Source organism: Pholcus phalangioides, unplaced genomic scaffold, assembly GCF_987345545.1.
Source record: "Pholcus phalangioides strain wild (caught in Gottingen) unplaced genomic scaffold, Ppha-v1.0 ptg000022l_1, whole genome shotgun sequence".
Classification (NCBI taxonomy): domain Eukaryota; kingdom Metazoa; phylum Arthropoda; class Arachnida; order Araneae; family Pholcidae; genus Pholcus; species Pholcus phalangioides.
Window position 1 is genome coordinate 29,162,778 of NW_028301615.1, and position 12,927 is coordinate 29,175,704.

Below are 12,927 nucleotides of genomic sequence, written 5' to 3' on the forward strand. Positions count from 1 at the left end.
TTCTGTATCTCTCTGGGGCATGCAGAGGCATAAACAATATTTACAATGCTTAGCAAAGAAATGAAAGTGCTTCATTTTTCAAAAACGACTACATTGACATGTATTATAAGTGAAATAGAATATGATGACTGCAAAATTTTTTTGGAAGTTAGGTCAGCATGTCGGTGCTAGGTTAGAAAGGGGTTCCTGGAAAAATCAAGTGATACAAAGGAACAGTGGCCAATTTTTTATTAGGAAAAATGCTTTTATAAAATTTAATAGATGCCTGATTTGTTTTTTATGACTTGTGACAAACCTTAGGTGCCAGGTTGCCATGGCAACTAGTAATACTATGGTATTCGCCTCCTAAAATTTATATATCTGTGATTACCAAATACCTGTGGGAGGACAACACAAAATTTTAGGAACTTGTAGACACCATTAACTTCATTTTCACCATTTGGGTTGCACACTATCTGCTGCTAAAAATGAAAATTTAATATAAATTTGAAAGCGAGGGATTTGAACCAATGGTATAACACTGTAAAATTTATGATTTTTTAAATGAAATCGGTGCTGCTGCTTCTGAAAATCAAATTTTTAAACAAAATTTCACTTTACTTGTGCAGAACTAGAGATTAAACTTAATGATTATAAAGTCTTGTTTTTGATAGCTGAATCGCATTTGCCCTGCCCCTCCGCCAAACACCAAAGAACTGAGAATTCTAGTGTTATGACATGGTTACTTTATTTTCATTCTAATTTCTGCTTTGTTCTGAAACGTATCTCCACCCCCTCAGAACAGGTTCACTCGGCCAATACATACAATCCGCAATATCTACAAGTATTGTAAAAAACCGAAATTCAGGTTTTCAACCAATCGGTGTCATTGACAAGTATTGATGAAAAACCTGAAAATTTGGTTTTCTCAACTGGTCAATGTTGTGGTTGTATCACTTATATCGGCCCAGTGCGAAAACCCCAGCATTATTAATCTTTGTGGACCACCTTTGGAAATAGATACACTTTTTGGAATTACAAAATCGAATGACCAACTAATAGAATATGGTAACAAGCTACCATAAGTCAACATTACAGTATGCTCGTAAAGCATAGACTTTTCAAATGTTTTAGTTTTGGATTTGTTAGTTATAAAAATTGGGCACACAATAGAATCAAAATTGTCAGGATAAAAGTAATTTTAATCAGTGACTCACACTGTAGAAGAAAATCGCAAAGAATGCTACCCATAATGCTAAATATATTTAAATTCTGTTTAACATCAGCTACTGACATCTTATACACCTCAAAGTATTCACTTGCACACAGGATTTATGTGGCACAAAATGTGTAATCCATGCTTTAAGCTATAAAATTTATGCACAATGTTAAAAACGTATTGTTTGACTCTCATGATAGAAACCTTCAAATAAGCTGTTGTCAAATCAGGTAGAAGAATCAGAAAAACTGAAAGCTGCTCAAAATGAAGTTCTGAAAACACTTTTTGAAAAACAAAAGACGCTTCGGGAGCTAGAAGAAAGGAAAAGAGAACTGGCTGCAAAGCAGTTCCTCAGTTCTCAGTTGCCTCATGGAAGTGCTGATTCTTCTGTTGAAGTACGAGTAAGTTATTATTATTTAGAGGAAAAATGCTGAAATAGTTTTATTTAACATTTTTCTACAAAATAAAAATTTACTAAGAACTATTTTCTACTACTAGCCAATAATTCTTACTAGCTAATAGAAAAGGCAGTAATCATACTACCTTTTCCTTTATTATTCATTAGAGAAAAATGCTCGTCTATCTGCCACATGATTTATACTTTGAAAACATTATTTTGATTATGCTTAAATATATGGAGTTAATGTAAACACATTAGATAACCACTGTGCAGTTAAACATACTGACACGCAAACACACATAAGCATCTCAATGAAAGGAATGTATACTAACGCAGAATTCTGGACATCGGAAATTAAACTTACTTTCGACTCTTCTAATAGAATTTTCTCACCTGAGAACTCAGAGAGGTTCCCTTGTGGATCTACAGAGGTTGTCACGGAAGTTTGTTGCTCTTTCCGGGGCACATCACGATATGATAATACTTCTGGAAGTGTCAGACGTTCTGGTGTATATGTTGGCCGAACTTGGCCAACATGTCTTCTGGTGACTTCAGAAGAATTTTTACAATCGATCATAGTAGTACCAATGTGGGTTTTCACCATGCCTGGAACCCACTTCGAACCTTTGGCATAATTCCAGAACCATACGTCGTCTTGAACTTTATATTCAGCATTAGAAACGGACGCTGAAAAAGATGGCAGAAATTTATCTGGCCTGAGTGAATCGAAACATGTTCTGATTTCTCGACCAAACATTTGTCTGACGAGATAATGCGGTAACAGCTGAAAGAGTTTTCCTATAGTTAATCAGGAACTGCTGTAAACATATAGGAAAAGGCAAAGTCTTGAATTTATACAGTCCCGACTGGACAGTTCTAATGGCTCTTTCTGAAATTCTGTTTCTTTGGGATATGATATGGTGCAGTTCCAAGGTAAAAAACATTTTTGTGCAAAAATTCTTGAAACTCATGGCTTGAAAACGAAGTCCTGTTATCGCTTAATAATAATTTTGGCACAAATTTTGCAAAAACTTCTCAGAGTTTGTATTGCCAAGGCTTCCACAGCTGTGATTCCTTGAAGACCATATCATGCGTGAAGTTCTGACAAGACATGCTCTTGAAATATCTCAAAAATATACACTTTGATACCTTGCAAAATAATATCTTGTTCGAATGAAAATTCATCTTGGTATAAACAAAATGGTCGCATATCGTCTGCTACTTCTGTAGGCCATCCATCTTGAATATCCTCTTCCTCACCATACACACTACATAAGATTAGTGTTTGAGTACTGCCTCAATGTATGAACTTAAATTGGACTGTCATCTATAGATTTTGCATTGAATATACAAGTTCTGCCAATTGAGGGGAAGATCAGCACAAGAGTCGGGTAATGTAACCTACTCAACGTGTGTGCATTTGCGTTTGACTTGCCTATCTTGAATTTGAACCTGTATGCATATATAAGCAGAAAGTGTCAAAGCCCCCCCTTTGAATTTTAGCAACAGCTACAGTGGTTTCTTTTCCGACAAAATGTCAACAAAGGCTGACTCCATTACTAAAGTAAACTCTGCCCAAGAGATAATTTCTAAATCTTGTTAAGTCAAATAATAAGTCTTCTTTTTCAAAGTGGCTACAATTTTTCTCAGCCTTAGTGAGAGACCTCAAAGCAAAAGTATGGGACAATCTCCAAGATTTGTTGGATGAGAAAGGGCCACACCTAATTTAACTGGACTAGCATCCCAGGCTAAAATAAGTTCTTTGTTATCGAAATCACTAGCAAAGGAGATATTTTCAAAACAGCTTTAGCCTTGGAAAATACATTTTCTTCCAGAGCAGACCATTTCTATTTTTGATTTTTCTGTAATAAAATATTCAGAAGAGCTAACAAAGTTGCCATATGAGGGAAAAACTGTAATATGTGATAAGTCCTAAGAAAAACGTAGTTCCATCTAATGTTCCATGGAACCATTCCTTGCAACATTAGAAGCAGAAGGAGCTTTTTCAATCGCATCCAATTAGTACTCACTGGGTGCAAACCAAATTTGTCAATATGATGACCTAAATACATGAGTGTCTTTGAAAAATTCAGATTTTGCTTTGTGCAATTTTATACTTGTACTATCCAATCTAGATAAAACCTTGGCTCAAATGTTAAATTTCATCTTTACCTGTCACAATCAAATCATTCAAATAGACTGCAACACCACACAAACCTTGTATTAATTTGTCCATTTCTTGTTGACAAATAGCTGGGGTAGATAAATACCAAATGACATTTTTTGTATGAAAACATACCACGATGCATATTAATGACTAGAGTCATTATCAAGTTCAAATTGACAATAAGCATCCTTCAGATCCAACTTGGAAAACTTTTGACCATCCTCAAACTGAGAAAATATATTTTCAATATTTGGAAGTGATTACTGTTCTAACTCTGTGGCAGAATTAGCTGCGGTCTTAAAATTGTCACAAAGTCATAAATCATTAGGACTACTTTACCGCACACCAACTCCAATCATATATTGCCATGTGGCAATTTCCAACTACTGGAGTTGTGTGCAAAATGAAGGTGCCATCTATCAGTGGTTGCCTCAGTCTTGATCGGTAAAGAACTTTTCTGATATTCTTTTGGCTGGATTCGAACCATGGACATTGACAGCAACCTAAATAGTGGAAGTCAAGCATCTTACCACTGTGCCACTCAGGTACTAGTTTTTAAGACTGGAACCACTGGCGTAGCCCATTCAGAAATGTTAATGGGCTCAATAATGTTCTTGCGTGACAGTCCAATTGATGATCTAATTTATCATCAACTTTAGCACGGATCACTATCGGCACCACACAAGGTTTGAAACCTTGGAACTGCATTCAGCTTCAAAACAAAGTTCACTTTCACATTCCACGTAGCACAGACACCAGGAGAAAACCGACAAGCCGAAAAACGCAAAGCCGATATCATGGCATCACAATGAAAGGAACAGGTTATATATATTGATGTACAAATATTCCAGTGGCGCCACCTAAGGTTAAAAATATGAACAGATATGCAACAAACTTATAGCATAACATTCAGATATATCAACCGATTTAATAGCATTACGATTGCTCAGGATTAGTTCTGAAAGTTAGCAAGCATTTTCTGACATATTTTTGGAATACAAGAAAAAAAGTGATTGCATTAAATTTATTTGAATTTAGTCTTGGAAAGATGTGGCGAGTAAGTAAATGTAGATATTTTTTCAATTTCTTTTTCTCAATTGCAGTAACAATGTGACCGGCTAAAAAATGATATAAATTTGACATTAATAATAAAAATTATATTGCAATTTATCAAGCATTTTTCAGTTTGAATCCTCTACCTTTTCTTCCTATATATTTAATATTTTATGCATCGTAACTATTTTTAAAATAAATAGTATGAGTTGCATGAACTTATTGATCAAATGAAGCAACTTGAAGTGCTTATTACATTACTGTATTCCCGCATGTTTTTGTATGCTCCAAAATTATGAAGTTGATCAACATGTGGGATGAATCATTTTTTCCCTCATGAATTAGTTTTTGTGGTCTTTGTTTTCTATACTGTTTGCATCCACACATCAGTGAGCCTCTGCATATGCAAAATTTGGAAATTAAATATTAACCCCTTCGCCTCTGGCACTGAAGAAACGAGTCTACTCGTAAAATAAAAATTTGCGGGAATGATGTTTAGCCTGACATTTTTTACTACTTTAGAAAAATAATTTGCTTTTCCTATGACTTGAAATTTATTGTACCTTAATGATGCTATTCTATTGTCTTCTTCGCCATACCAAATGGTGTATGGGAATACAGTAATTTGTTGAGAGGGAGATTTTAGATTCACATGCATCTTTTTTTTGTGTGTTTAGGTTGGGGATCCTCGCATTCATCCAAAACTGAATCCTAATTTAAATCAGAGAGACCCTAGGGTAAAAAAGGCACTCTCTGCGATGCTGAACAAAAAAACTATGCCCACCATTTGTAAACATATATCATCAGACTCTACACCAAAAAGTGTAAAAGATGTGAAGAAAATTCCGTCTGTCATTGCCTCCTCAATTTCCAATGCAAGCACCAACTCTGTCTCCAGTGTTATTACAGCAAGGCCCACAGTATCCATTCCCTCAACTCTGATCTCTTCTGTCGTAGTGCAGAAACAAGAAACCAGAACGAGTCCATCAAAAAATATTTCTGGGAAAGTGATCAAAGATGAATTTTCGAAATCTCATAAGCCATCACAAGTTCCTAGTGAAAACAGAAAGGAATCTGCCAGAAATAGTGCAAAACCATCTAGACACGACTCGGGTAGTGCTTCACCATCTAAGGGTGTTTCAGGCAAAAGAAAAAGACGAAGCGATGAAAAGATGTTAGACATTGATAAAACTGACAATTCCTCACCGTCTAAAAAGATTCACCGGGATAAAGGGTCAAAGAAAAAAGATAGTCCAAAGAGTAAGAATGTGGATAGATCAGAAAATTCAAAAGATTCCAAGAAGCATCTTCGTTCGCGGTCAAGGTCGCCGATACCAAAGTTTGTGAAGAATTCCGAAAGAGTTGGTGTTGCTGCTGATCCGCGCATGAGAAAAAAAGAAAATCTTGAAATAAAGCACGTGGATAATGAAGCAAAGAATAAAGATGCTCAAAAACTTAACGTTTCCAATGACCCAACAAGGAAGAATTCCCCAGTTCCAGACAAAGAGGGCAGCAAAGAAAATATCGAGGATTTACAAGAAGAGACACCAGATTCCTCTGCAAAAGACGACGATGATGGGTGAGTCAGACATGAAGTTTCACTATACTTAAATCTATTTTTTATAATTTTGTCAATCCAAATTAGTTTATAAAGAATAGACTTATGATCTCGTAGTACACTGCTGTATAAAATTTATGCATGAGTATTAAAGAAAAAAAAATCTTCAATGTGGTTATTATGGTTGAAAGGCTATAAATGGTACGAAACTAATTTCTGTGATGAAGTTAGAAACCTATGAAGCACGTAACTCGTGGTGTAGAATATGCAAATTAATTAACAAATTGAAACATTTCACTCATAATCCTTTTATGAGTTTGTTTTCCCATTATGTTTTCCCATAAATAGAAAGTAACTGATGACATTTTTTTTTTTTTCATTTATGCATATGTCGAGTATATTATGAAGAAATTGTTTAGAGAAATCTCAGCAATAGGGTAAGCGCTAGGGAAGTTCGAAGCAGCACGATACGTAGAGTTGATGAACAGTGACATTCAAAATTGATGCCTTCATGAAAATGACGTAACACAAATTTACTAAACAATATCTTTAACCTACTAAACCACACATGTACCTCGTCCATATTCCTTTGCGGAACTTCTAACGAATTATTACATTTTGCAGTGTACATGTCTGTGTTGTGTTTTGTTTCTGTGTAATGCTTGTTATAATGCTGCCATCCTATGAGTGAAGTGCAATGTTTAATGATTTTACCATTGTATGCCTGATGCTCTCTGTGGCGAGACTTTTTAATGTGGAGATCAACTTGCATTCGCACCTCTAAGTTGGGAAACAGAAAACCAACTTCAGCCGACCACCACTGCGGCAACGGTGGGGTTCGAACCCACATATGCTTAGTCGAACTTTGTTAACTACTACAAATTGCAACTTAATCATCAATATTCGCATAGGATAATAATTACCAATTTTTATAATTTTATCATTTGTTACAAAACTGGTCTCAAAATTTTAATAATTTGTAATTATAATTGATTTTAGCTGCTACATTATTCTACTGTTCTGGAATCAGCATCACTGCGGAATTTCTTGACTATACTCTAAGCCTGATTTATGGAAACAGTTCACAAAATTAAAACCTATTTTTTCTTCCACTGACTGCTTTAAATACAGCTACTTTCCTCATACCATTGGTGAATGGAACAAACTCCCAAGCTCTATTGTTGAATCTCCCACTATCACTAGTTTTTTTATCCAATATCAAACAATATCTTTGTCATTCTCAATCGCATCCTCTTGTATAGGCCCAAGGGCCAACCATATTGTATAAATAAATAAATAACAATCATCAGCTACAAAACTATTTCCCAAAATTTTCTTATTATGATATCAAGGAAATATACTTTCATTAATGTACTACAATTTGTTCTTTCTGATACTTTCCATTCTCTTAACGCATTTGTGCCCATGTGTATTTTTTTCCAATTAAATTTGTAACACCTACATTTTCTCGTTGTACTCAAAATGTACAGAAAACTGTACTCAAATGAGTATTGGTACCAATGGGTTAATGACGATAAAAATATTTAGATTTTGAATGGTACACCTTGACCCACAGGTTTAGTAATATCCATCAAGTGGTATGATGCACTCCATCTGAACAATGTTAAAATGGGCATTAAATTATCAAAGAAAGAGTAGAGAAAAACAGAATTTTCACAAACTTTTACTCCCCTAAAGCAGAATATGCCAAAATCTGCAACGTACGTCGCAGAACAATCAGGAAGAATTTTAACAGAAAATGTAGAGAACACTAGTGTGAGGATTTTCACCACAGAACATTTCCAGTCAGCTGAGAGCTCATTGCAAAACATTCTGCTTTGGGGCCTTTACTCCTCTTTAAAGATTTGCCGCTTAACAACTTGCATAGGTGCCAATGCTTCCGATTTGCCCAGAAGCCTTCTGATTTTTCAGCCTTATTAAAATCTTCCGGTCTGAAATCAGATTATTCCGATTTTTCGTATCTTCATAGAAAAATCCCTAAAAGTCCTCAAATTGCTTTGTTTAAATAGAAAATCCTTAAAGAAAATACTCTTCCAGCCCTTGCAATTTCAGGACCCCGGTTTCTCAGGAAAAAATATGGAGAATGGGAATTTCAAGTAGGAAAAATTGGTAATTGTCACCAAATACGATGCCAAAAGCATGCAAAGCGGCTAATTATTGCTAAAAAAAATCCGAACAGCAAAAAATTTGTCCCGGAAAAACAGGATTTATATCATATACGGTCACCTCATCAGACCATAGGGTGCCAGATTGCTGGAAGGTAACTGAAAAAGCTCATCTAAATAGCAAATTTTTGTGCAGACATGCTGTGGCATGTTTTATTTTTTTTTATACTCATAGAAAACCCACCTTAAAATGCCAGATTGCTGGATTAGCGCACTGGCGGATTATTGAGAGTCTACTGTATATAGTTTTTAAAATTGAAGATTAATTATAGATGGATAATGTTAACTGCATTGATGTAAATTTATCTTTAGCTTTTTTGCGAAACAAGATCAAGATTACAGAACTATGTCTAAAGGTTTGAAGAATGGTCCTCAGAAAGGATGGGCCATGTATAAAGCTGCACACCCAGAGCAATTCAGGATGCCCCACCCAACAGCTGGAAATGAAAAAAGAGGTTTTGATGATTTCAGTGAGTCCCATAAAAGATTTAATTTCAGTTTTTCCTATTGAAGACTTCCATTCTTTGTACATGCATGCTCACAAACACACACAATAATAATGTGTATTTTTCTTTTGTTATGTTGCATGTTAAATTGAGAACAGTAAACCTTCATTTTAATTTATTTAATTAATTCAATTTAAATTTATCAATTTTTTTTTCTTATTTGTATTGTCTTATCAATATGTGAATTATAGTTACTAACGACCCTATTTACTGACAGAGTTTAACTGCAATCGCAGGTTAAAGGATTAGAGATAGACACGGATTGGTTAAAATCCTGAATTCAATCTCTATTTATTGTTTAGGATAAATTACAGTTAAACTCTGTCGGCGAATACGACTGTAAGTGTAACTAAAGAAACTTTCATAGCTGAATGATTTTATGATTTTTTTCATTTTTTTTTACAGAAAAAATGCCACCAAGGCATGGCAGACCTTTCTATGATAATGGTAGGATTGAATATGATCGGCTAGGTCGGCCTAAAATATCTAGGGCACGTATCATGCAGAGCATTTACATATCAAAACCTCCAAGGTTTGTTGTTTTCTGCTATATTTTGTGTACAGGTATCTCACTTCACACGATTTTGAAAAGTTGATTTTAGAAATTTCAATTTGCAAAATTTGGTCGGTAGTTTGATTTTAATCCTGAAAATAGGCTTACAAATTAGAAGTATGACATAATTAAATTAACAAAATCTGTTGGGTTTGTTGATGTAAATGAGACAAATAACTTGCAGACCTGCCAACTCTCCAGATTTAGGTGGGAGACTGGATTTTCCACCCTTTCTCCTGCTCTCCGGATTTTGGCAGAAAATTAGATTTCCCACGAGCTTTCACGTTGTTGTGATGTCAATGATTGCCGTCGTCGTTAGGGAAAACAACCATAGAGGACAGCCGTGGTCATTTCCATCGAGCAACCATAAAAAATGCCTTGGTGACCGCATTTAAGTAACTGGCAAAGACGTGACTTTGTTTGCATAGCGTTTATCAGCAATCATTTATCAGGGGGATGTCCTTGGTTGCCGAAATTCCTGTATAATTGTTATTGTATTCCATTAACAGCCGTGCAGTAAACACAATAAGTTTTTTCATCAGAAGCTTTGTACTTAGGATTTTTTTAATTGCTTCCTCTGATTAAGTATGTCTTTGGGAAGAAAATATAAAACTGCTTTTAAGAGTTCATATACCCAAGAATAGCATCCATGAAAGGAAACATTTATGTTTTATGCACAGTATGTAGATGTGATTTTTCTACTCTATATGGAAAGACTGACATTAAATTATATTCTGCTCAGGGACAATGCAGAACCTGCCTTGGGGGTAGGAGACTTTTTCTTAATTGATTAAAAAAATTTGTTTTTTTGATTGAGTCTATAAGTGTCAGGGAAGGCGATATACCCCTCTTGGGAAAATTTCTGGATTCTAAAAGTTGGCACGTCTGAGCTTGTATTGGAAGAAACTTCCAAATCCAATTCACCAGATCTCACTAATGAACATCTTTTGGTAACACATCAATAATGTCATCAGAATTTTAATCAAAATCCATCCCAATGAATCTAGAATTGTCTTATTTGCGAAAAATATTTGCAATTCTCTAGCTCTGTTTTTAAAGCTTTCATAGAAACACGAATTCTTATCAGCTGAATTTGGACTGCTTTCATTAACAGTATTATTGGTCTATCATATTAGGCTCTTCAGGTAGGAAAACATCCACATTCACACTAGAATCAATCAGAAGTAGTGAAGACAAGTAAAAAGTATTAAATTTGTTCATATAACCTAAATTGCCAAGATTTATTTATATTTGAATAATTGACTCATTCAAAAAAACAAAGAATATTTTGCTTTCGGAAGTGTGGTTTATTTTTTTCCTATTCTTCTGATGAAAACCCCCATCTTACCCATGTTAAATTCAACTAACTCTATGCAATTTTGTCATACAAGATAATTTTGTGGAACCAATTAATTGTGTAAATTGAGGGATGCCTGTATGAGCAGTGTTAATATATTCTAATAAATTCATTAAAATGTTGAAGTGTTTTATCTTCCATCAGTAGCGCACAACATGTTAAAAATCAGGATAGTCTACTGACTGAATGTTTGTCTTTATAGGTCCCAAATGATATCAAAATAATATTATGAATGCTTTAAGAATTAGATTTTGTTAATTATTTCACTTCTGTGCAGGTATTATGTGGCATAATTTTGTGAGCTGCATGTGTCATATTTCACCCATTTGAGTTGTATCAGCAGTTTTTAAGTTGTGCATTGAAAAAGTTTTGTGTACTTCATAAAAATTAAAAAAAAAGTAACAGGGCGTATGGTATTTTTCTGGCCAATCGTTGGTCTTAGAGGCATACTTCCAATTACAAAAAGTATACAAAAAACTTTTAGTACTCAGATATCTCATTCATGTTTCAAGGGGTTGTATAGTTATTGAAATAAAATTTTTTTTATACAGTCACAGTGTGCCCCAAAACCCAATTAAAAAGTTGTTGCTCCTTTCTCTGTAGATGACAACGAAAAAAATTTCACGTTTCTAAGTGCAATAATTACTGAGATATTAAAATTCGTAAAGCAGAGGAAAGTTTGAAAAAAAACAGCATTAATTAACTCTGCTGTTTTTTTTTTCCTGAATTTCCGATGTTTTCGAACATCTCAGTGAATATTGCACTTGGAAACGTGGAATTTTTTTTGTTGGCATCAGGAGAGACGGCTGAATGTTAGTTGAAAGTTGTTTTTGCAGTCAAACAAGTTTTCCACTTCCTCTAATCAAGAACTTTCTGACAGATTTTGAGCACAGGATGTTCGTGTAAAAATTTAGCTTTTTTATTTTGATGACTATACAACTCCTTGCAAATAAAGGTTCTTGTGCATATTCCATATTCCACATGCATGCAAGGATTAAATTTGCTATGAGCTGAATAAAATGAACTTTTCTGATTTAAGTTATTAATGTAGTAAACTTCACAAGAGCCTGGAATCAATTGGTTGATCACAGTCAGTGTTTTAGTTCATCCTTGTTATAAATTATGAGTGAAAATGGCTTCAAAATTTCTGAATTCCGATTCCATTTTATATCTGCTTTTTAAATTCCTCAGAATTAAAAAAAAAAAGTATCAAGTTCTATTAGTTCGGTCTTGTTCGGTCTTAAACAAATTTGAGGAAATTTATTGAATTTGCTATTAATTTCAATTCTAGGGATTTTGATAATCGGTTTAGTGGCCACTCTGGTATGAAACTAATGTCACATCCATTGATGGATAGACGTTTGCATGACATATTTTCTGGGAATCCAAAAGATGTGTTGCGTCAAGCTGAAGAACAGTACCAGTTGGGAAGAATAAGTGAGAATCAGTTCCGTGAATTGCAGCGAGATTTAGAGAGAGCATGGGCAAGTGAAGAGTACCAGCATTTCAAAGAAATGCAGCAGCACTCCAGGAATGTTCCTGTATGTTTGTTTAGCTTATTTTACTTTAATGTTGATATGAGATACTGTTAGAATTGCTATATATGATATATGACAAAACATGTATATTCAATGATTTCCATTTTTACTTCAGAAAATGGAAAACATGTAGCAGCACAAACACGAAACAAGCACAACTTGACAACATAAATACGTTAGGGCCACACATACATTCAGAACACACATTCTCTAGCATGGGCCGATTCATTTGAAATTCTGTAGAGGAATGTATACAAGGTGCATGCACGGTGTAGTAGTAGTATATAGTTATGTAGCTTTTCATTTTAAATTTTTGAAGAGATACATTTCAGTTGTGCTCTTTATCATTTCTAATAATTGCCTATTTAAGTTTTTATTGAATAAAATGTGAAGAAAAAAGTAATGATCCGA

The 12,927-nt window shown here is 34.5% G+C and overlaps 1 protein-coding gene across 2 annotated transcripts in view; it reads left to right on the forward strand.

Moving 5' to 3' along the window:
- The window catches only part of LOC149070152 (uncharacterized), a 65,678-nt gene that overhangs the window by 32,957 nt on the left and 19,794 nt on the right, over window positions 1-12,927 (forward strand). Inside the window, exons 4-8 of one of the 2 annotated variants that reach the window (XM_089250256.1) lie at window positions 1,399-1,599; window positions 5,496-6,397; window positions 8,875-9,032; window positions 9,474-9,600; window positions 12,270-12,519. In XM_089250256.1, the coding sequence (XP_089106382.1) occupies window positions 1,399-1,599; window positions 5,496-6,397; window positions 8,875-9,032; window positions 9,474-9,600; window positions 12,270-12,519 (1,638 nt within the window). The remainder of the gene's footprint in view (window positions 1-1,398; window positions 1,600-5,495; window positions 6,398-8,874; window positions 9,033-9,473; window positions 9,601-12,269; window positions 12,520-12,927) is intronic. The other variant, XM_089250257.1, reaches the window with a different exon arrangement.